Source organism: Lonchura striata, chromosome 5, assembly GCF_046129695.1.
Source record: "Lonchura striata isolate bLonStr1 chromosome 5, bLonStr1.mat, whole genome shotgun sequence".
NCBI lineage: Eukaryota > Metazoa > Chordata > Aves > Passeriformes > Estrildidae > Lonchura > Lonchura striata.
The window spans coordinates 67,378,049-67,403,819 of NC_134607.1; the positions used below are offsets into that span (position 1 = coordinate 67,378,049).

Here is a 25,771-nt window from a genome sequence, read left to right on the forward strand (position 1 = left end):
TTGAACTATGCAGTCCAATAACAGGCACTGGGATGTGGGCATGCTTTTCTCCCATAGCTTCCTTGAAAACATATTCTTTTAAAATATTGATGCTGAGATCAGAGTTAAGGCATTGAAATGCTCTGTCCTCCAAGCACTAAGGTAACAATGCTATTGATATAACTAGACTTAAAGGCAAAATTTAAAAACATACACTTGGGTTAAGTGTGTGCACTGTACATACACTGTATTTTAAAACCTTTATTTAAGCTATGTCTTACACATATCAACTGTATATTTATCCTGAAAATAATAAAAATTATACTAAGGAAGTGTTCTGTGTCCTGCAAAACTAATAAAGCTTATTTTAAATGATTTTACAATAATGGAACATGCATTAATTCCACATGAAATGGCACAAAAATAATCAATTTGTACTACAGCATGACAAGTGCCATTCTGCATTTTAAACCAATGTTTTCCAACATGAAACATCTACTTCAATTCAGCCTTTAGCAAACTGTCAGACTTTCCTACACACCTACTGGTAGGGTTGTTTTTGAATCATCCTGGAAGCAAATCCCAACTATCTCAGTGGGTACACTGGCCTCTAACAAAATGTCGTGGTGGCAGCCTTGCGCCACTGATCGGAGAAAAATGCATTGTACTGAAGAGAACAAAAAGCAAATCTTCTAAGAATGGTTATTTGAACATTCTTCACTGCTTCTCAGCTGAAGCATCTTGTATATTCTATAAAATCTCTACCATTTCAGCAGTTGTGCTCACAACATGAACACCTTCAACTAACAAAGACAATCTTCATACTAGATTAGGGGGTAGAGAAAATAATGAGCCACGGATGATAGCTATAAGTTATAATTCTCTGCTTTGACCAGAGGGAGAGAATGAATTAATTCTTACAGGAAGGGCAGTATAATTTTTTTACTTTTTCAGTTTATTCTACACTTCACAGTCTTCCTTTTTTGGGGACTGTTATTCTTCAATGTCAGTATCTATCTGAAGATGAGTATTTTTAGACCTTTGTGCTGAGGAGAATTTTTTTTTTTCCAGTGTAAGAGTTAATGGCTGAATACTGACATAATATGACAAAAGCTGTGCTGGATTTTAAGAGATCATTAAAGGAAAAAGTATCACTTTCTCACTTTCTACCCTATCAGTAGTTTTTCCCCAAATATTTCTTCTTAGGTTTACACAGCAGAGAAACCTAAAGAGTTTTTTACTGAAGCTTGAATAGCTAGTTCAGTTATGTGAATAAATAATAGTTTAGAGAATCAAACAGTCATGAAAATGTCATGGACAAAGAAGGCTCCAAGGTTTGAAACTGAATTGTCTCCTGGTTTAGCAATTCTATCCCCCCACTGCTCAGAAATTATATTGTGTATGTTCATGCAGATAAATTTGGATATATAATTAGATGTTTTGTCTATTCATTTACATATAGTTGGGCTTTCCTACTGGTTACTGAAACAAACATTTGTGTGTGAATTTCAAGAAACAAAATTGAAATGATCTCACAGAGGCTGTGGAACCTCCATCCTTGGAGATACTCAGACATTCACCAACCTGCTCTGAGTGGTCCATGGTTTACAGTGCTGTAATTAGCCTTGTACCACCCAGGACAGTCAGAATACACATTATTACCCTTGGGAAAATTAGGGTAGTGGGTCAACTGAGGGAAATTAAATGTCAGACAGTGTTAGAGACAGATACTTTGATGCTGAGCTTGTGTGTCCCTCTTTCACATGCACCTCCAGGCATTCCCACCACCCCCTGAATGAACCCTGCATCTCTGCAGCCTCCCTGCGAGCTCTTTGCTCGATGATCCATTTACAGGATGTGTCAAGGACAGTCTCTGGAGGAGAGAATAAAGTTCCTGACACTCAGCTGAGATTCAACCTGCCCAAACTGGGATATTTACAGTGTGGATAACTACAGCTGAGGTAGTCCCTCCAAAATCCCTTCCCAGTTAACAAGAGATGCAAACTTCCAGGTCCCCACCCTAAGGGAACTGGGACAAACTGGATAAGGCAAACCTGGAGCCAGATAAAAGCTACCCCAACCCAAATCCTTGTGTTCTCAAATACTACAGGTACCTGCCTCTAAAACAGTATGAAATAGTACTGGTACCTGTCTTTAAAACAGAAAAAGTGTCCTATGCAAGTGAAATGAAAATAAAGTGAAGAATTAATTAACTAACTAGAGGTGATTAAAGTAAATAAAGGAAACAATTATCATATCAAAATAAAAGACAAGAAAGATGATTAAATGAGTCTTCAAAAGACCCATGAGAAACTCATGAAAGACATAATATGCCTTTTACCTGGTTTTCAGTCTTTCATGATTTCATTTTAATTTTTATTCACTACCATCTGATAATTGCAAGAAACAGTTACTTTAACCATAGGCAATTTAAACCATTTAAATTTTTTTCCAGGGCCAAGAAACAAAAGAACCTATTTATTGCCTGAGGGGATTTTTACTAAAATGAAAGCTTAATCTTTCATGTTTTTTTAAGCGAAGGCTTTTAAAAAATCATTTCTAACAATGCTGTAGGGAGACACTTCCATGGGTATGCAAAATTGAAATTATAAATTTACAATTATAAAAAAATTAATAGTTTGGGGGATTGTATTGTCTCTGTTCTTTCTGAATGAATACTCTTTCAAGCTTAAGAGAAAGTATTTAGCACATGGAGGAGAACAAGTGTCCTTAGACTCTCCTGCAGTCAAAGCTGTTTAGTCAAAATGTATGGGAGAAAGATGGAATTTAATTTGTTTGGAAATCCTCAAATATAAATGTCCCACTGACTCTTCACTTCCTGGCCTGTTTTTCTGTGTTGCCACTGCACTGAAGTTGGCCTGACCACTATCTACTCTGTACCACTGAGGGTTGCTCAATCTTAGCTATGTAAAATTAAGCTTCAAGATGAATTTTAACTGAAACAACCTTCTTTTGAGACTCTTATGACACGTGTTTACAAAGGGCAAGAACAAGAGCTCTTGGTCAAAGATTGATTCAGGGGAAGTTTTCAGGGGAGCTATATCTGGAGAGAAGCACAGATATGATTTTTATGTGGCTGCCATGGTTCAAGGCATACTGGAAGTACACACTTTTGCCCATCTCCATTCTATGCAGTATTTTACCTTTAACAACATCAAGAAAAGGATTAAATTTAAGCATCTGCCTTTGCACTGCCACAAATGTGGGCTGTTTTCTCAACTAAAAAATATTAATTTAATGCATTATCTGGAGAGATGTAAACATTTCTTCCTGGGCTTAGTGCAGGCTTTGAAATCAGACAAAATAATTTACACTTATGAAACACAACAAGCTGAAGTGTTCTGTTAAAGGAAATCTAGACTAAAAAAATACCCTTAAGGCCTCCGAACATCCACACATTGAAAGGCAGATTTAAATGTTTTCTGCCAACATATTTCAAGTTTTAGTGGAAACACTTTGAGCTACTATGAAAAGCTTTATCAAACTAAATTCATTTTCCATGGAGCAGAGAAGAATCATTGAAGATATTATTCAAGTTTAAAAAATATGTAATAGGGTGGAGAATGTGGAACCAGATAAGGAAGGTTAAACTGAAGAACATTTTAATAAGACTTGATTTAAGGTTGGCTGTGCAACATAAATAGGTCAGTGGACCTACCAGAGGTTTCCAAGCTGTCTAATTTTAGAAAACCTGTGTACAGGTACCATCTGTAAGATTTTCAAGGGCAACTGGCATTCTGAAGACACTATTTGAAAGGCTAAATGTCCAGAATGTTTTGAAAATAACGCAAGTTCAATGTGTTAGCCAAAATTATTAATCTCTTTGGAAAAACCCCTTGGTATCTGCTCTATAATACTGCTCAGAGCAATAGGAAGCTCTAGTTACCCCAAAGATGTATCTGCCCAGTCTAGTGGAAGCACCTGTCTACCATGGGCCTCTGCAGACCTGGAAATCAGATAAAACAACCTCCCAGGTATTCAGAGAGCCTCAAGATCAGGTTAAAAGGGTCAGACAGGCAGGATAAGAAGAGTATGTTGGACAGGGAAGGAAAGCAATGTGGCCCCTAAGGTTGAATCCAAGTTCTGTGTGTGCATGGCAAAACAAAGTTCACAACAGGAACATTCTGGTGCCATTGTGCTGCAGAGCAGCAAAGAAAAAGGGAGTTAATTTCCAGCCCCTCTGCACCACAGTGCGGTGCATTGAGCTGCCCTGGGAACTCTTGTCAGTATGGGTCAAGATACGTTGTGTGTGTTTTGGGAAGACAAGGCTGCTCAGACATTTATCAGCTAAACTGCAGAGATATCACAGAGCATGCATGAAATGCAACATTTCTGCTTCTATAAATGGGTGGCATTTAGACAGGTGCAACAAGGAAACACTGACACTGGGAATAGCCTTTTCCAAAGTGCTAAGTCCCAGCTCCAGGACAGAGGGAAGAGATTGCTCAGGTTTAAAAAAAGCACATAATCAAGCCAAAATTATTTTTACTCAACCTGCTTCTCAGAGGTGCTGCTAATGAATATTATTTTTACGTCAAGATGATGCTCGTGCCAGAAACAGGAAAATTCTACACAGACTTAGTACTTGCCAAGCTTCTTTCCATTTAGCCTCAGCCCCAAACAAACAATAAAACTGTAATATAATGGGAGTCCTGGCCAGCACTAAGACCCAACACCACACTCAGTCCCAGTTCTTTTTTGCAGTGAAGACTGTTTTCCTTACTGATGAGCTCAGTCTGCCATGAATTACTTTTTGATGGGGGATAAATACACACTTAAACAAGATTAAACACAAATTTTCTTTAGTGGTATCTAAAATAATATGAATGTTTTTTAGAACAGCAATAAACACACTTCATGATGCAAATAATTACACCCTGCAGCCTTTATGTAACAATAAGTGGCTGAATTTTCTACTCAGCTATATCACTGTAAAGCCAGAGTAACTACACTGAATCAACACCTCTCTCTGTGAATTCTGGAGATTCTGAAGTGTTACCTAAGCCTGAATTTGCCCCAGTTTCTCTCTAGGGCTTTGGAGATATCAGACATGCATGTCTGGAAATCCATGTGGTGGTCATGGAGGCATTTCCACCTCTTATCCTTCTGCCCCCATAATGAAGTCAGAATCTGGCTGTGTATTCCTTGTGCATCTGATATCACTTCTGTACCTGTGTACTCAGGACCAGAAGAAAGATCAGTTGGGATCCAGCAAAAGAAAGGAAAAATAAAAAGGACTTCACAAAAATTCATTAAGGGCAAAACAATACTTGTGTGTGATGGGAGTCAAAGATCACTATCTTGGGGATTAAAAAGAACCACCTCAGCTGATTTTCCTTTGGATGAGAAGAAATTGGTCATGTTCTGAAATCTTTGTGAAGGGTTAATTTTATCTTAAGTTTCCCATGCAGTTGTAATTTTCACGCAGAGTTTTTTAAGATGGGTCTGTTAGGCTTTAATGGCCCCTGAAATGAATCTGGAAAGGCGAACATGCCCACATTGGACCACTTGAAAAAGCAGTTATTTGCTTGAAAATAACAGCAACAAAGATGCACTCAACTGTTAAAGGTTCTTCACAATTTACACGAGCACGGAACTCATGACACAACATGGAACCAGTGTTTTAACTACCATCTTCCCCTTGCCTGCCATGTTTGTGTGCTGGAAGCAGGCACTTTGCTCTTACCAGGACTTGTGAGGGCTCCCAGAGCACCAGTCGTTGTGGAGAGAGGGTTTGCATTGGTGGTGGTAGCTGAGGTCTGGGCGGCGGCTGCTGCGGCTGCTAAAGTTGCCAAATTCTGTAATTGTAAAGCGTTCATGCCTATGTGGAGAAGCAATAGGGTTAATTAAAACAGGTAATCATCATCATCATAATCATCAAAAAGTGCTATTTTGAATGGTCATGGAGCTTGGGGTGTATCTTGCCAATAAACTAGATTATTTTCATTCCCGAGACATCTATAATCTCAAACCACCTCTTACAGCTCCTGAAGAGTATTTCTCATCTCTCTACCTTGGAGTTGAGAGAATGCACCAAAGACACCAGCCTATACTTCAGGAAAATTAAACCTGGTTTGCGCCTCTTCTAAGGGAAGTGTAGAATTAAAAGTCATTTAAACTCTGTGTGAAGCCCAGGCACAATATTATTTCCTGACACAATGGGGGATATAAAGAAGATAACTAGCATTTAAAACACATTCAGGACAGGGTCATATAATTAGGATGAATAAAATTTGTTTCCCATGTCTCCCAGTTTGAATGCTTAGAAACTTGTCTGATTTTTTCTGAATGTTAGTTTGCCTAGAAGATATATTATTTCTCCCTGCACACTTTGTATTTCAAACAGAGGAGCTTAACAACAACTTGGAGAAAATGAAAAAAAAAAAAAGAGATTTAAATACAATAATTGGGAAGTATGTTTGAGAAAAAAAATGTGATGAAGGAGAGGTACTTTCTAGGAATTCAGAACTCCTGCAATAATGGAGAATGATATTACTTTCAAACACAGGTATTGCAGACTCAGGTTAGTACAATCAATAATTTCCATAAAGAGAAATTCTTACAGTCACAACATTAGGGACTGTGAAATGAACCTTGATATAAACATCTATTTCTGAATAAAGCCCCAAATTTGATGGAGGTTCTAACGCAGATGTCTCAAATTCAGTTCAGATGTTGAGGTTTTTGAAAATGTGACACGGTTGCAATGGTGGGAGTTTAGATTTTAGTTGATCCACAATACACCAATTCATAGTCTGGAACTGGAACAAGACACTTGGAGAAATTACATGACCAAGAAAGCTCTTTAAGGTTTCTTTTGGAGGCTCAAGACCATCTTAAAAGATACGGCTTTTCTCAAACATTACTAATCCAAACTAGTTTGTAAGACACAGTTCACCTGTATACAAACAACATAGTTTTATTTTTTTAAATTACTTGTCTGATTTACTGGCTTGCCTTTAGTGTAAGTATTTTTTTTCCCCACCAAAGAATTATCTTGCTTTTGTAATAAGACTGCAAACTACTTCAAACAAGATTTTGGGGATGGAAAAGACTCAGACCCAAATCTTTGCGAACAAAGTAGTCAGTAACCCTCAAAATGAGATATGGAATTAATTTTCATTATGGACTGATATTGGTGATTGATTATAATTTACCTTCCTATTTCATAATGAGAATAAGTAATTCAGCAAAGAATATCCAGCAAACATTGCTGATCTTCACTGAAGCTGTATTTTCATGCCATCCTGTAACAAGGATTTGGGAAAGCAATGGGTTGCTCTCCTCCAGAGGAATGGCTTTCTATCACCCACTGTTTAGTTATTCATCAAAAGGATCAGTCATAACCAGCTTATATTTCTTCTGTGTGAGGGTTCCTTTGGGCTTTCAAAGGGTATACATAGCAGGATTAAATAATTGTGATGAATACAGAATGATTCTTGAGGACAGCCTAGACCAGACAAGGTCAACAGGCAGCAGAGCAAACAACTGCTCTCTCTGCACTCATGAATCACCCTTGCACCTCTGTGGATGCAAACCAAATACCATCATTGCCTCATTCCACAAAAACTTTTTTTTTTTTTTTTTTAAATAAGCACAGGAGGAACCCATCAATTTGGCAAATGAGTTTCAATGTCCAAAGAAGATGAATGAACAAGGGCTTGGTGGTGATGGAGTTGTCTCCTTACACAATTTGTTTTACTGTAGCAGTGACTGTAAGGCATTGGCCACAAAACAGCCTGCAGGTGTTATAGAATGTCAGCTTGGGTGTTTGCAGGAGAAAAACCTGCTGGCTGTTGTCACACCTAAATAAGAGAAGGACAGCACCCAGCATGCTCTTGAGCCCATTTTGTCAACAGTTTTATCACTTAATATGCATCTTCTTTAGGATCCTCTGTCTGCTCAAACATCTGAAAAATAAATCCTGTCATCACTGTTTCACATTCCCCAGGCATTTTTCCATCTCTGCTCCCTCTTTATTGGTTTCTCCCATCAACTTGTCAGGACTGTCAACATCCCATTCGCTTGGACAAATTTGGAAGAGGGAAACCAAACACGCTGAAGTCCCAGACCCCAAAAGTACTTTGCTTTCAAAGGGGGATTTTTGGTTCAATTGAACCTCAGCTAAGGTACAGTTCTGCAGTTCTGTGGGATGAATCTGCTCTCTCTTTTTCTCCCCTTTCACACACACCCTTCACACATTTCACATCCTACGTTTTTTTTTCAAAACAGCCCCAAATCCCGCAACAGAGCTGGACAGCAAATGAGTAGATGGATTTTATTTGAAAGTGCTGCTCACTCAGCAAATGCACCTCTCTGAAGAAATGCAAATTGCTTAACACTGAAGAACAGCCTCATAGGCAGAGCTGCACATGAAAAATGAATATCTTCCTGTAGAGGAAAAAAAAACCCTTCTGGGTAAGGAATAACTCTTGATCTTCATGATGGAGACAATGTTGGGAATTAAAGGGAAATGATTAAAAAACCCAGATTCACAATACAGTTTGATTCCATTTTTAATAACATGTATTTACCAATGTGCTATCAACTTGGCAAATATTCAAAATTGCAAGGAAAATCAACTTTCATTTTGTTATTTGGCAGATTAAAAAAACAATTAAATTATGTACAAAACAGATGCACAGTATGCCTTGCTTGAAACTTAAGATTTAAAAAAAAATTATTTATAAGGATAGGGGCATGAAAATTTAATTTAATGTTCACCTTAGGTAATTTTGTGTCTTATTGTTCACAGCAATTACCATAAATCTACATATCAATAAGCGAGAACAGATGTCAGTTGTTACAAGTGCTTGCCAATCAGGCCTGTTAAAAAGTGACAGATGGATGGTGATAGAACATTCTCATAAGGCCTATTAGCACATTCACAGGAAATTTTTGTAGTGCTGCACAGTCACAGATGCAGTTCTGTGAAAACACGGGGAAATTTGAGAGCACGAGATTTACATTTTACAACTTCTTGCGCTGCCTCTGACACAAACTTTCATACAATGAAGTAATTTGCCTCGTTTCAGTCACTGCAGCTTTTCTCCTGTGATAACTGTAAATTTGGAATTATTGGGTATTTGTAGAGGAGGGAACGGAGTCACAAGCCGTTCCTCAAGATTTCTTGAGCCTCATCAGCTCTTGAGTTTCTAAAACCATAATAAAATAGTATTAGAAAATAGCTGAGATTGGCTTACTGCACAAATTCCAAAAAAAGGAAGGCACCAGCTACATTTAGTGGCACCGTATGCATGGAGAGTTTCAAAGTCAGTGGTGATTATCAGAACCAAATCTGATCGCTCATAAGCAGTTCCCACTGACTTGACTTCCTTTGCTTTGGAAATTTTATCCCTCTCAATTATTAGGATTTATTCCATCTGAATTAAATCCTGTCTGCAGCTTAAAAAATGTGGATTAAGGTAAAATTTATCATCTCCAGGCTGAAAAGCAACTATTTGCTAACACTGACATCAGCCATTTTGGATGCTGATGGTAAATTGTGTATAAAGGTGGAGGGTGAGACTATTCCAGAAATTCTAAAAAGTAAAATAGACAGGAGCTCTAAGTGCCGCCTCCATCAAACCATATATATTCTGTGGCTACTTTTAGAAAAGCTGCTTATCTGAAAAGTGCTTGAGGTAGCCTGACCAGTTACTGTTTGATTGAGCAAAGCCCTTAAAACAGCTTTTAAGTCCACAATTGATTCCGCCCTGTATTTTAAGAGTACGGGCTTAAATGTGACTGCAGGTTCACAGAATCATAGAATGGTTTGAGTTGGAAGGGACCTTAAAGATCACCTAATTCCAACACCCCTTGAGCCATTTGTTGACTTAGGTGGGATTTCAGCCCTTTTTCAGGTTATACATGCTCTAAACACATTTTGGAAAGAAGGGTGGTTTTGTCCTAGAGGGAAAGGATTCATCTAATCTAACTTTGTCCAAAAAGAAGTTACTCACTCAGGCTCTTGATACAATCAAAGAAGAGAGAGGGGCTAATGAAATAATCTGATCCTAAAAAAGAATCATAGAAACATTGACTCATAGAACATTTGGGTTGGAAGAGACCATAAAGACCATATAGTTCCAACCTCCCTGCTATGGGCAGGGCCACTTTCCATTAGTCCAGGTTGCTCCAAGCCCAAAGCCCACCTTTCAAGAGACATCTTTCACTAGACTAGGTTGCTCCAAGCCCTGTCCCACCTGGCCTTGAACACTTCCAGGGATGGAGCATTCATAGCTCTCTGGGCAACCTGTGCCTTCCCTCACAGTGAAGAATTTCTTCCTAATATATGTAGTATTTTCCTAATATCTGTAAAATAGATTAATCCCAGCCTTGGTAGGATGAATCATTGCCTGGGAGTGAATTCCCTCTTCACTCACACTGCAGCAAGATGGGATGCCTACTTTCCAAACTACTGAGACTCAGTTGGATGAATTCCATCCACAGAGGGGCCAAGGCAATAAAAAGCACCCTCATCCCCCATTTGCTGGTTATAGAAAGCCCACACAGAGCTACAGATATTGTGCCCAGGCTTGGCCAAACTTGCACATCATGCACTTTTACCACCTGAATAAGCACATCTCCTAACTGCTGAGCACTGCTTTTCCCTCTCAAGGTGCCTCTCCTTTTCCTCTGAGAAGGAGCAATGTGTGGATTGTGAACAGGCTCACTTGCTGCAAACTCTGTCTCTCCAAAAATGCTAAACAGAGCTGTTTAATTTATTAGTTAAAAGAAGAAGAGTTTAAAAAAAGCTAATTTTATGCGTTAAAATAACTAGGACTTTTAATGGAATTAGTGTTACAAAAGCTGAATGTTTTTGGTCCCCGAGGTCAACATTTTCAAAACTGGTACTTATCTTTAAGAAACAGCTATCTCCCTTGAGCTGGAAACAGTTTCTCAGTGACCTTTACTTTTAATATGATATCCCTAAAGAGGTCATAGCAGGAGAAATCCTCCTTCTGTATGGCTTTGCTGGAATGAAGCCATCCAAGAGTCAGAGGATATAAAGGATCCTTTGGCCAATGCAAAAGTATAGAGCTTTTGTGCAGATGGTCCTGGCTTCCAACTGGTCCCTCCTGATCCACTGAGCCAATCCAACAATTAGAGGAAAATATTCAGAAAGCAGAACCTCTCAGACTTTCTCTCACCCATCTGCTCCTACAGACTCTGCAACAGGAGGAAATCTGGCTTGGGTAGTGGAAGAAGAGTGGAAAGTATACAGCAGGGCTCAGAAAGGGCCAGAAGTTCAACCCAAAATGTAACCAGACTGTGAGAGAACTTGGACAGCACTGGAAAAAATATATACATTGGAAAAATATAAAAATTCCCAGCTGCAAAGGGCTTAGGATTTGGAAAGAAAAAAAAAAAAATCCATGTTTTCTCCTCCTCTATAACTTCAGAAAGCAAAATACACTGTCTAGTCAATGAAATTAAGATAAGCTCTTTGTATTTTTATGAGTACTGTACATTTTTTTTTGTCTCGAATGGTCACACATACAAAAATATTGCTGTATGAAACAATATTTATTCCTGCCAAAACATTTGACATTAATGGATTATAGAAAACCTTCCTAGACTGTATATTGTTTAAATATTGAAAACATTGAAATATTTTCTACAATCATCCTAGCAATAGTAAACTTCCTTTTACACTATCTGTATTGTAATTCCTAGTCTCTTAAACAGGCAGGTTGGCTTAAATAACTGCAGCTTTTAGGACCTGCTCCAGTGCCAGCCAAATTAAATTCAAACATTCAAGCAACATCAATCTCCAACTTAGAACTAAGTTTCTCATGCAATTTGTATGTATTTGAAGGAGGAATTTTTGCTTGCTTGAAAGGTTGCTAGTGTTTAATGTAGCTTACATTGTCTTTTAAAGTAAGACAATCAAATCACATAATGTAATTCATCTGCATTATTAGCCTTCCCCAAAGATAAAGTGCAGACTAGACACTGAGGCTGGGGAGGAAACACATGAGAGGAAACACTGCCTTAAATTAGCATTAGGATTAGAAGATTTCAGAGAAGGGGAGGAAAAGTGAGGAAGTGCTCACTATGAAATGTACTCATAAGGATGCATGTCCTTGCATGTTTTATACAGGACAATGAAGCAGACTTTGGCAAGGTAGAATTAGTGCCTGTAATCAAGACCAGGGGATTACTGTAATACCAAAGGCACCACTGCCAGCTCTCCCAATTTTATTACCAGTCTCAAAATATTACATTGTTTTCTTTGGCTTGATTCATGAAGTAGAATGATTTCATGAAAACCTTGTTTTTCTATAGAAATGAGATAAAACTAAATTGCAGAATTAGGCATGGAACCTTAAAGCTTGCAAAGCTAAATGGCAAGCTACAGCTTTTTGTCTCTCAAATTTCAGAATCTCAAATTTTCATTAAACCAGTTTCATGATTTGTTTGGACTTCACACAATGTTGAATGTATAGCAGTCAGTTGGCTACTACATGAACAGTGATCACTTTTAGACTTGGTGCTGAGTGTTTAATATCTGTATGTTGGAGAGTTCTTGAGAAAAATCCCCATTTTTCTTTGGACTGTATTCCTAGCTTACAAACAAACAAACAAACAAGCAAACTCCAATACTCATCAATCACAAACACCTAAAAATCCCACTCTCTTCACCAAAATCAAAGAACCACTGCTTCTGCAATGTAAGAACCACCTTAACCAGTCTGAGGCATGGTGTTAGGGGAATGGAATTTAAAACTGCACACTGAAGAGCAGTCTTTGCTCTGCTAGCAAAGAAAATTGCTTTGATTTAAGAAATAATATACTGAGCATAGCAAATAACTCTTCACATGTGCAGTGGGGTGTGTGCTATGCCCCTTCTGTTCTCTACAGAGACAACACAAGCTTTAGCAGCACGAATAAACACTTGCAGACCCTAATTTTATACAATGGGAGCTATATCAGAAGTCCTAAAGTAGCAAACCATGACTTCATCAAGATTTAAGCACAAAAGAGATGTTAGAGCCCTGACATGGAAGTAAGGGTGGAATTTCAATGGCTCATGTGGCTTTTGATCAAAGTTTTAGTGTCTGAATTACGTGGTAAGCACACCCATCGACTTCAAGGATAAAAGTTGCACCCCTCAAACACAAAGTTCAAAGAACTTGAAAGCTGCAATGACAGATCTTCTTTAGAACCTCACTCAATTGTGTCTGGATTTTATTCCTCACTTTGAAATGTTATATTAATAGGCAAACTACATGCAATATGGAATTACATATTAGATTCTTTTTTGTGAAATGAACCTGTACAGCTTAGGTTAAAAAACTCTAGGTCTTCACAAATGTTCACGGATAGCTTCAGCTGGTAATGCAAGCTCTTGCTGCAGACACAGGAGTACTTTCTATTCCTTTCATGAAACATAATACACAAATTGTTAATACCAGATGCACTGCATGATATAGTACTGCCTGATTTCCAAGGAGAGGACATGAACTCTCAGTTCTAACAATGAAATAGTGTTTAGTCTTTGGCACTTTCATGTAGAGATGCAGCTTGGAGAACAATTTTGTACCACTAATTTTACCTTGAACAGAAAGATTTACGACTCACATGTTTTGGGGAAAGGAGTAAACTTCAAGCTGTTTTGATAACATGAATATGAGATATAAAATACATTTTTTTCCAAGAGAGGCAGTCAGTCATCAAATTATCCCATAGATGAGTGCATTAGCAATCTAATTTGCAGTTGAAAAAAGTACATCCCTCAAGTAACAATGATGTGCCACTATGATTTCTTAAGATGACTTTCTCTCCATCTCAAGACCATATGATTTTCAGAGAATAAATCACATCCTGGATTGAAAGCCCATCCTGAAAATACTTGAATAAAATCCTTAGTTTCAACACAGTTCTTGAAAACTGAAGCTGAAATCTGAATCTACACTAACAGTGAGAAACAGGCAACAAAAACTTCTAAGGTGCACATAATGCGATGGATATCACATTATTTTTCCTCAGTATCCCAATTCTTTCATTTTGTAGACCTAACCTAATATGAAAACATTAAAACATAATCTTTGAGCTCAAAACCACTTCCAAAACTCCCAAGTATAAAACTGTTGCTGAAGCGCTCTGCTCTGTTTATCATATTAAGATACATTATTTTGATGGAAAAAATGCTAGATTGCAAGAGTAACATAATAGAACCAGCAAGCACTGCCAGCAGGTCTGAGGAAGAGAGAATAATTCAGAGATATTGTCATCTGTAGGCCAATTTATATTGTCAGACAGCAGGTTCACATTATTCTCTGATGTCACTGCAATAATGGCATAATATAACAATTGAGCAAAGAATACCTGTGGGGTATAGCTATACAGTGTGGTATATATATACTTGTTAAAGTATTTCAGGCATCCTTCAAAGCAGAACCAGAAGCAGCAAAAGACCAGGATTAAAAAAAGAATGAGAAATTGTGCTCATAAAGACTTCTGAATATTTTAGCCCTTGTTTTGTGATGATGAAGCAAGCGTAATGTTGTATTTCATTGATTCAGCAGGCTCATGATTAAAATAAACTAATGTAGCAATTTAGGGGTTTTGTGATTCTTTCTTTTTTTTCCCTGTAACAAGAAAAAAAAAAAGAAAGCTTTTTAACAGTTCCTCACGGCAGGCATAATGTGCATCTGTGCTCTGATTTACTGCACATGCTGCCTTCTCTAGCATCATGTTAAGTTAGGATATCAGCATGGTAGGTCACACAGTGGGAATGACCTTTTGCTAATCACTACACATCAGTTACTACTGGCACACAGCTCATTACTAAGAAACCCTCCAACTAGCTGGCTTTCAAATCCGCTCCCACTTTGATTCGTTTTTCCTCTTTTCTTTTTCTTTTTTTTCCTCCAGACTGAAGATTATACTTTTACATAAAATCTCTGTTGTGTAATTTTGCCAGCTAGGGTTCCAAAGTCAAAAAGGCACCCAGTTAATTTTCTGTGATTATAAAAGGAGCCTGAAAATTCATACTGAAGGTAGGCCTGTAATCTTGGGTTTCATTAAAAAGGTCAGAACATTTTTCCTCACCACATATTATTAAAATGTTTGAGGGCTGCCATTAATTTGATTTTTCAGGACACAGAAATCTCACTGGAAATTAGAATGTAATCCTGCTGTTGCTTTCCTGACACTTTTCATAGGGCAGGATACGGCTGCAGGGACTAAGAGCTCTCCTGCAATTTACAATTGGTTACTTTGGCCAAATGGCAGGTGACTAATGCAAGACAAACTGTTTGCACAACCTGGGAGCGCTGGGTTTAATTTCAGTTCTGAAAGAGGGGTGAAAGTGTTTCTATTGACGCTGAACCATGAGCTGTCCCCTGCCAATACATCTGCCACATTTAATACACAACACACCCCCCACCCCCTGACAATGTGATTATTAGAGGCACAGCATTCAATAGCTTAGGAATACAAAACATAGCAGGAGCAAAATGAGAGGGTTTTTAACTCACCGGCCATTTGCTGAATGCCGCTGAAGGCACCCAAGTTACTGGAGGAAGTTGCTTGCTGCAGGAGCTGCAAATGAACAACACAACACAGCAATCTATCTGACAGTAATGTAACAAATGAAGATAAAACTAAAATGAGCTATCGTTTCACATTTGGAGTATTTCTGCTTTCCTTTACATTTATACAGTCTCTTGCTTCTGTCTGCTGTTGGAATGAACATCCCTAGAGTCAATGCTGTAAATCCATATTAATGTCTAATCTCTATTAAGAAACACAGAGACACAAGGGAAACTCAATAACATGGCTGCTTTAAAACAATTAATCAATTTATTCTTTTTAACAACCAGGTGTTAAATCTATTTAAACCAACATAGTGTGACTAATTACAACCCTCTGTAGTCTAGTAGTTACCATAACTCATCTCTGTCAATCATGGTCCATTCTTCCCCACCTCTGTGAATTCAGTTTTTTCTTTATTATCTTTATGAATCAAGCACACAGATATTCATTAGACTGGTAATTGTATATATAGCAGTTTAGCCTATCTCACATTAATTAGCCAACCTCAGTACTAATATATATTTTTAATTGCCGGGTAAATTGCTGTTTATATCAGTATATCAAAACATTCTATGCACACAAATTATGTATTTATACATACACAATACATATATATGGGCACATCCATTCCATAGAATGGTTTGGTTTGGAAGGGACCTCAAAGTTCCTCCACTTCTAGCTACTCTGTCACAGGCAGGGACACCCTCCCATCAGGTTGCTCAGAGCCCCATCCATCATGACCTTGAACACTTCCTGGGCTGGGGCAGCTTTGGCTTCTCTGGATAACCTGTGCCACTCTCTCACCACCCTCACAGGAAAAAATTTCTTCTGAGTATCGCATCTAAACCTGCCCTCTCTCAGTTTAAAATCATTGTCCCTTGTCCCATCACTAAATGCCCCTGTAAAAAGGCCCTCTCCAGCTTTGTTGGAGGCTCCCTTCAGGTATGGAAAACTCAAAAGTCCCAGAGGCTTCTCTTCTCCAGGCTGAACAGCCCCAACTCTTTCAGCCTTCTCTCCATAGCAGAGCAGAGGGACAGAACCCCCTCCCTTGACCTGCTGCCCACAGTGCTGGGGATGCAGCCCAGGACATATCTGGCTTTCTGAGCTGGAAGTGCACATTGACAGGTCATGTTAAGCTTCTCATCCACCAACAATTCCAAGGTCTTTCCAGGGCTGCTCTTGATCCATGCTTTTTCCTTGTGATTGCCCTGATTCAGGATCAGGACCTTGTACTTGGCCTTGTACTTAGTGAGGTTATATTTGTCTTACTTGGAATGATGAGGAACCCCCAAATTATCCAAAAGCTCCTCAACCAGATCTCCCAACTCCAAAGCCACGAAGGGCAGAGGCTCCCTCACAGCTGTAATGAAGGGGAGCCTCTCTTGGCCATCCGGGACCAAAGACATGTGGCTGTGAATTTCAGATTTTCCAGTAGGGACAGCAGCTACCACCTGTTTCTCATCTTACAAATGAACTAAGGAAAAAGCCATTTTAAATTTATGGCTTTTCCTGGCCACATTCACTTTCTGTATAAGGGGATATGAACCATGCATGTTTAGCATTGACAGGACCATACATTAAAGCAAAAGCCATTTCCAAATGAAAATGTGGAAATTTGATGCTTGAACCACAACATTGTAGTTTAGAGGCTGCACCATATGGATATGGCCTCTACAGTGTTCAGCTGCCTTTCTGTCCTCCCCTAGGGAAGAACTTAAATTTTATTCCAGCTATAAAAAACAGTTTCTAGTGTTACACTGTGCTCATGGGCATTCTGTTCCCCCTTCCCTGGGACCCTGTGACTCTGATCAAGGTAACCCCAGACCCCTTCTTCCTGCCCCAACGGGGTTGGTGGAGAGCCAAAGAAGCCCACCCTGTCCAAAGTCTATATAGACCCCTGACATTTCCTGTTCGTTCTCTTTTGCCCCACTCTCCCCATGGACATCACAGAATAAAGAGAGATGCACCAACATATATCGGGGTAAGAGCCTCTTTTGGAAATCTTTGCCATCTCCTGATATTCCTCCCCTCAAAGCCTTGGATCTCTGGGCTAGCCTGATAATAAAGGGAGCTGAGAGGGGGGGACGTCACTCTGGCATTCAAAACCCCCAATAAAACTAATGTAAATTTTATTTACAGTGGAGGGGCTGGAACTAGGTGATGGTGATCTTCAAGGTCCTTTCCAACCCAAGCCTTTCTATGAATCTATTATTTGTTTTGCAGATAAACACCCCCAGAAGAAGACACACTTTGTATCCTGGACAATTTAGCAATTTCCTGCGGGGAGTTTAGTAGAACTGATTTACCGTGGTCCTAAAATAAATAGAGCATAATATAGCCACCACCTCTGAAATGAACTTACAGCTAGGTATTGTGGTGTGAGTCCTCCAAGACCTGTGAGGTTTCCCCAAGTGGCAGTATTGAGCTGTTGCATCTGCTGAGCCAACTGCTGCTGCAAACGCCGCTGCTCCTTGTCCTTTTGGGTGTCAGCAAACTTCACCACGATTGGCGAAGAGCAGCCCTGTGGTTGGACAGATCAGGAAAGACAGAAGTGTTAAATCACACCAGGTCATCCTTGCCTCGTGAGCTCAGCCATGTCCTGTAGGGCCACTGCCACTGGCACAACCAGATCGTTCACCCTCTCTGTGACTGGCACGTGTAGGACTGCAAGGACTCAGATTTTCAGGTTGTTAAGAAAAGAGGCTATGGAGACATTATTGATTCCCCAGCTCTTTTTATAAAGCACCTTTCCTCAGGCTCTCTTTTCCTTCCAGCTATCCAAATTGCTGCCAGAGACAGCAAAGTGTACCAGTCCTCTTTAATTAAGCTTCACAGATGATGAGATGGATGTGATGCTTTGTCTGCAGTCTGTTTTCAAGACAGCGCCAAAGGGAGAGGTGTCCAACCTCCGTGCTGCCAGGGACCACACAGCCAACACAGCCCTGCCACCACGGTCTGGCTGTGCCATCAGGCTCAGTGCAGCTGGTGTGTGCATCCTAAAGAGACAGGGAGCAGCAGATTTACCTCAGCACCCATTGACATCAGTGAGGCACTGGCCCTGTTCACACCAAGGACCCCCAGTCCATTCACCCACCTGCGGTCCGCTCCCGGGCACGCTTTGTACCAAGCACCCTTGAGATGTGAACAAAGGGCAGGATGCAGACCAAAAGGGACTAGTTCTGGTGATAGCAGCCCATTCCTGATTGACACCATTTCTTCTATTGCTTCTATCAGTCTCTTGTTACATGGTATGGCAAGGCTGTAAGATGCCTTAGGAAATAGGGAAGCTGTAAGAAAGAGCTAGAGGTCTGGTCTGCAGCCTATTCCTCACCCATGGCTGAGGGACCCCTGGGAAGAAGTTGGAGGTCACAGACCAAATGGACTTTTGAGGTAAACTGGAATTTCCCTTGGACTTCGAATTGGCACTTCCTGGGCAAAGACACTGAGACAATGAGATGTGATTATGAAAGATGTCTCTGTTGATTTATCTCTGTTTTTTTCCCCTGCTAAGAAATGTTTTATATTTCAACCTTTCAAATATTTTTTTTTTTCAGATCAAGAAAGCAAGCTATATACTGCAATGATTCAGTTCTTCAAATTAATTCAAGCATTTTATGAGTCATTGAAACTGTCAATCCACTTCATACTGCTTTTCAACCTCACAGCATCCAATGAATAACTTCCCTTGCCATGCTTTGTTATACTAATTTCTTGTCTAACTTCAATGTGAACACAATGGCAGGAGTGATAAGTGACTCAAGTCCAAGAAACACAGCAGTGCTTTAGCCAAAGTGTAAAGTGTGGGATACAGAGCAGGGTTCTAAGTCACCTGCTCTTCCCATGGCTGCTCTCACAACACTGAACATCTTCAGAAAAGTTCCTGTCCTCAATTAATTACAAAAAGCAGCCATATACCTTTTCTCTGAAAAACCTCATACCACGACAATGGATAAAAATAGTCCAAATAATCAGATAAAATGGATAAATAATAAAATAAAATAAAATAAAATAAAATAAAATAAAATAAAATAAAATAATAATAATAATAATAACAATAAATCTCTTATATAAAAAATCCCCATCAACACTGTTCCTTTAGAATTATCTTAGAAAATCATTGCTTGTGGTTTATTATTCCACCTCCAATTCTTTTCCTGTGTGTTTCATTGTAAAAATGTCTTTTAGTGTTTCAGTGAGGGAGATAGGAGATCCATAACACTCCAGCAATCAAATAAAGATTATGAAGGAGTTGGCTTGTTACACAATTACCTCTCTCTAGTGATTTTTATACTAATATTAAAAATAAGATCATTTAGAAAAAAAAGAAGAAAGAGAAAGGAGCCAGGGGGTAGAGGATGTGAGAGATTTTTCTGGTTTTGCTAATAAAAAAAAAAAGCAAGCTGTTTCTATCTTATACAAGATACAAGTAACATTATTGGTAACACTGGGCTAAGAACAACTGGAACTTACTGCTTTCTGCCTGGAAGTACAGGAGAGTCAAGTATATTTCCAAAAAAAATAGAAATGCATATCAAAGAAAGAAATATTATATGGTTATTATAATAGAAATATTATAGAAATATTATATTGGTAGTTCAGCATTCAACAGTACAGCTGACATATTTATGAATGCTTAAATGTCAGTAAATTGTATAAAAACAATATCTCTGCAATTTATGAATCTATAATTCATTTTTTCACTGTCTACTCTATATTTCATCACTTCATCATTTTCAAGAAAGCAGACATTCTTAAGACTGAGATTATATCTAGCAAGTGGCTCTATATGAGAAAAGGGTTGTTATTGTATGAAATTTACTCCATGATAACAAATTAGTGTCTTCTATTGGTGCTGCAATTGAATTACTTAAACAAACAAACATAAAAACTCCATAGAAAAGAAATAGAAGAGCAAACACTTTAGAGCAGCAATTATATTTTAAAAATCAGTTGATTTAACCAGGTCAGTAAGTCAGGTGGAAAGAGCAAGAAGAGAATGCATTATTCTATGAGACATATTCATCTGGACTTAACAACCCCATTGTTCTTTCCTAGTCCTCTTTGAAAATTTATCTCGGTCAATCATGTGTGCTAAAGAACTGAAAATAATTTAAAAAGGGAAAAATCTGTAGTAATTGGGTTGCAATGCTATTGTGTACTATGTATCTTCCTCTAAGCCCACTTTTATTTGCAAAATGACATGAAACCAAAGTGTCCAAGGATGACTGTTTCAGGCTGAGGTTGGACATGTAACATGAGTCAACCCAATTTAACTTTTCACCAGAAGAGTATTGGCAAAAGTGAGCAAAGCTTTTTTTTTTTTTTGCCTATGGGGTGATTCTTGTTTTATGCACAGAAGTGCATTTCCTAGCTTGAGGGGAAGCTTCCAGCACAAACAGAAGGTGCATCTCCCTTCCTCATTCAATGGCTTCATATTTCCATGCCATTCAGTGCCATTTTCTTCCCAACAGCTGGTGCTGCCTTCATATTTTTCTGTTGTCATGTTGAGTCCCTCTCCCTCCATGGAGAGGGAGGGTGCATGGCTTCTTTCCAAGAAGGGACTCAGCCTAAGCCCAGTTGATGCAAAGACCCAGATGTTCAAAGGGCAAAATATTTGGAATTGCCTTGCCAATCTGAGGATCTCATTGATGATGTGTCTAAAGGTGTAGAGAAGGATTTTGATCCAAGAGTAGCCATTCTACAGAACTAATCTCATTAAGAGTATTCTGTCAAAATGCAGCCCCTTTTGGAGTGCTGCATACAACAGAGCAGTGGGAGAATTTGTCTGGGAGGTGTTATGTCTTTATTTTACCGTCTTCGGAAGTAGAGCTGTGTAAAATTCATTTTGCTAGATGGAAAAATACATTAAAACACATAGAAAATATAGGTAAAACACAGTATTTCCAATAAATATTTCCTTTTTACTTGGAATCAAACCCAGTAAAACATATAGATCTGAATTAATGGAGCAGTGCACGGCAGACAAATTACTACAGGTATTATTGCAGAGTCTCGAAGTGGCAGTTTTTTCACAGTATACTATCAGACTGCATAGAGTGTATAACAGCAGCTTTCTAGTAAAGATAATTTCATTTATTCTCATCTCATTGGCAGATTCTCAACTAAAACTGTATACCCAGGGTCTAAAAATGCATTGCACTGAAAAGAAAACACATTGATTATAAAAGAAGCTCAACCAAATTCAAATGTGATGTTTGGAAAGACAACAGCTTTGCAATGCTGATATCATTACTTGTACTATACAGGAAACAGTTAGTGACATTTTCATGCACTGGCTTGAATTTTATCTTCTCCTCCTCCTTTGTCCTCTGTCCACCCTCCCACCCCTGGTCTCCCCCCTTGGCTCGTTACACAAAGCAGCTCAACGACATGACGCAATAATGATTGTTTAGCACCCAGCATGCTTTGGGAGACTAGAGCATTGCAAAGGAAGATCACTGAGAGAAAAAAAAAAAAAAATTTGAAAGGTCCTGGTGGAAAAATAAATAAAAATAAAAAAAAAAGAAGAAACAAGTGCACATAACATCAATGCCACCTCTGAGAAAAATCATCACTACACGAAGATACAGTATACATAATACAGTATAACATGCACTCTCCAATGATAAGCTAGAAGATCCAGAGTAAGTAAAGATTTCATACTTGTGCGGTTTTTTGTGCAAAATTCTGAAAGACCATGACAAAAATCACAGACTGAAAAAAGCTTTGAGATTGCCAGAGAAGCTGTGGCATTCAATAACCACTCCAATGACCAGATCGTTAGCCAGCAGCTAAAGTCACACTGAGTGAACGAGTTTAAACTTTTGAGTTGCTCATCATGATAAAATACAAGGCCATAGAGGCAGTTTGGAAGGGAATGAAGAGTGTTGCTTGTGAGGGGCCAGCCACGATGGTGCTCTGCAGGAAGTGCCACACTCCAATATGCTCTGTCATCATTAGCATTTTTATTAGCTACATGAAGAAGGCGAAATAATATTAACTTAAAAAGAGATTCTATTTGCAGAAAAACACATGCACTAGTAACTCAGTGTGGCCATGTTAAATCTCTTGAGCTTTTTCTCAGAGCAATGCAAACCACAGCACTTAAAAAGCTATTTAAAAGAAACGAAGATTTTTCTTCGGGGAAACGTGTGTTAAAAATAGAGGTAATTTAATAATCAGAGATACTCTGAGTACAACTGAGGAGTGGTATTCATAGCATTTTTATTTTCTGCTGAATGCCACTGAAAACAGGATTGAGAGCTGTGTTTGGATACCACACAGCAGACTTATTGTGCTCTTTTAGGTGATTGAGAAAAATAAAGCTTCACAAAGACAGGTAGAGTGAGCCGGTAAAAAATTTAAATCTGTGATTGTCATGTGTCTGATCTGATCCAGGAGAGCATGGCTTTACCATTCGCAATCATTTGCACAAAGAAAACAAAGAAAGGGCAAATGATACAGTACTGTACCTCCATGGTCTGAGACTGGTGCATGGCTTTGATTGCATTCTGTGCCATTGCCCTTGTAGAAAATGTGACAAACGCACAGCCTGTGGGAACAAGGGGACAGGGAGCAGGAAAGACAAAAAACAACAAGACAAAAGGGTTGGACGCTTGTTAAACCAACACAGTCTACGAGAACGGCCACAAGACGACACTGTTCTCAGTAGTACATAAAAATAAACAACTTCTCTAGTTTATTTATTGACAGTGCTGACTTGCTAATCTGACCATAGATGAAAGAAAAAAAATTAGGTGGAGATGGGTGACAAGGAGGGTTTTTATTTCATTTTTTTGTTTTGCTTTGTTTTTCTTTTTTGTTTGTTTGTTCTGTTTTGTTACTGTTTTTCTTTAGCCACAGGGTTTAAAATAAATAAGGCTTTTATGTAGCCTTTGGATTGCATAGTTAAATCTATTCAGACCATGCATTAACAATTGCTTGCTCTGGCTTTTGTGTAGGTAAACTGTGGATAGTGAATAAATGTCGGCATCACTGACAGCTGAACTGAGAATTTAATAAAGGGGTCCATAACATCACAAATTACTGTGATGCACCAAGAAGTATCATACAAATAAGAATGAGAAAAACACCCCTGTGTATCCTGTGACTATTTGTGAAAAGACTCAGACAAAATTCAGTAATGTAGGTGGATTCTCAACATTTAAGAAAATGACATTTTAAAAATAAAAATTTTTATGGTATTTGTTTCTCTGAGTTCTAGGTACAAGTATAATTCTTTGATCCATGAAAGCTACTGCCAGCTTGAACAATTCTGAAGCTATGTGAGTGAATAACTGAAAAAAAATCGTTGTTTTTTTTTTTTTTCCCCTCTTCAGCCTTTAAAATCATAACGAAAAGCCAGTAGGCTAATGCCTGGGCTATTTTCCCACCCTTTTACTATTGTCAGCCATACCTACACTGGGCATGGTGCAGGTCAAGGGCTTCAGTGCATGTCTCACTGCCCCTTTGGCTAATAAAAACATTGCCTCCTGAAATTTACATTTTATTCTTCATGCACCCTTGGGCATCTTAAAGAAAAAGACTGTGAAATTAATGCAGATTCAGGCTGATTTTGTAATAATACCATGGCACACTAAAAGCTTAGCTAAAGCAACACAGACTTATTTCACTTGTGATCTCTAATGACTTTAAAAGTGCATTGATTTTCAGCTCCCTTAGCCTTGCACAGTTTGAACTTAGGTTTCAGAGAATAATTTAGTGTTCCACTCAATTTCCTCAAAACATTATTATTATTACTACTTAAAAGATTTCCAAATGAAGCAGATCTAAGCACTGAGAGGCTAAAGCATATTGTCATTTTAGAGCTAATGCATGAAAGCTATATTCTGGCATCAAAAATACAATATTGTTGCCCCTGTGGCCAATGGGCAAAATAAACCATTTTGCAATCCAGCAAGCAACAGATTGTTTGGTTTATGCAAATCAATTTGAGGCATAGAATACCTTTTCTTTTTAGCTCTGTGTGTACCTGGTAAGATTATCAAGTCAAGACTGTATTCACATTTTAATCAAACAACAGTAAGATAAAGCAATGCCTGATCATTACCCAAAAGCACTACATCTAATCATGAAAATAAAGTCAATGCATTTTTGCATCATGCGGTATTTTTTTTCTTTTTAATGTAAAGGCCCTCGATTCAAAAGAACCTAAGCTAGCTCTGGCTGATAGATGAGCATCATAAAATCAGAAATAAAAGTTCTTTTACCCAAACTTCACCACAGCATTGTGACTTCCTGTATTTCTTAGGTAACAAAAACAGCTGATGATGTCTCACTACTGTTTAGCCACACTACATAACGCTGTATTAGTCTTGTTCAACAACATATTTCTGGAATATGATGCAACAAACCAGCTTTCTGTACAGCAATCTAGACAAAATGTGAAGTAGAAGGGTAAATAATCTACAGTACTTCTCCTAGATTCCATATTGCTGCTGTGCACTAAAATTAAACAGGCCCAAATTTGCCATCAGTCTCAAAGTAATCTCTCTTAATACCATTTCTATTATCAGCATTATTATTTTCTTGTCTTGCAAATTCAGTGGGGGATGAGCACAAATAGAGATATACTGGAGGGCAGGCAAGGAACCCCATGCAGAGCCTTGAATAATATTGTTGATAATGGTCAAGAAACTGTTTCATTCACTTCTTTGGTTCTCACTATCCAGGAGTGTGTACTACAGTGACAATTATTGAATGAAGGTTTCAAATACACGAGAAGCATGTAAAATGTCAACAAAAATAAGTAAGACACAGTTTATGCATTTATCACAATTTCTCCCCAGCAGTTTTCCTGTAAGTAACTTACTGAGAGATGTTGCAATTAGCAAGTCTCAAAAGAAATGTGAATCAGCAGAGAAATAAGGCTGCATTCCTCTCAAGATAAAGCACCCTGCCCCTTCCCTCCCTTGAGCTTTCTCTTTTTTTTTAACCACAGGGCTCAGCTGTTGGGTACTTTCAGTGCCCAGCACTACTGCAAAACCTTCCTCCTCACTCCTCAGCCCAAAACCATTTGCATGGGTCTCATTGCCTTTGTCATGGAGCAAAAAGACCTTTGTAGCAGATCTCTGTACCAATTTGAAATAAACTTGTTCTTTGGGCAAGGGAAATGCCTGATGAATGAGGTTATGCAACTTGAATATGAGCATTTGGAAGCAGCATTCCACAGAGAGGATGGGGCTGCATTTTAATTAGGGTTTGC

General features: G+C 38.6%; 1 protein-coding gene across 18 annotated transcripts in view; it reads right to left on the minus strand.

Annotated features, from left to right (window-relative positions):
- The window catches only part of CELF2 (CUGBP Elav-like family member 2), a 547,018-nt gene that overhangs the window by 36,486 nt on the left and 484,761 nt on the right, over positions 1-25,771 (minus strand). For 17 of the 18 annotated variants that reach the window (XM_021530962.3, XM_021530961.3, XM_031506833.2 and 14 more), the window contains 4 exons: positions 23,019-23,098; positions 17,909-18,067; positions 15,489-15,552; positions 5,687-5,821 (listed from right to left, as the gene is read on the minus strand). In XM_021530962.3, coding sequence (XP_021386637.1) covers positions 5,687-5,821; positions 15,489-15,552; positions 17,909-18,067; positions 23,019-23,098 — 438 coding nt within the window. The remainder of the gene's footprint in view (positions 1-5,686; positions 5,822-15,488; positions 15,553-17,908; positions 18,068-23,018; positions 23,099-25,771) is intronic. The other variant, XM_021530969.3, reaches the window with a different exon arrangement.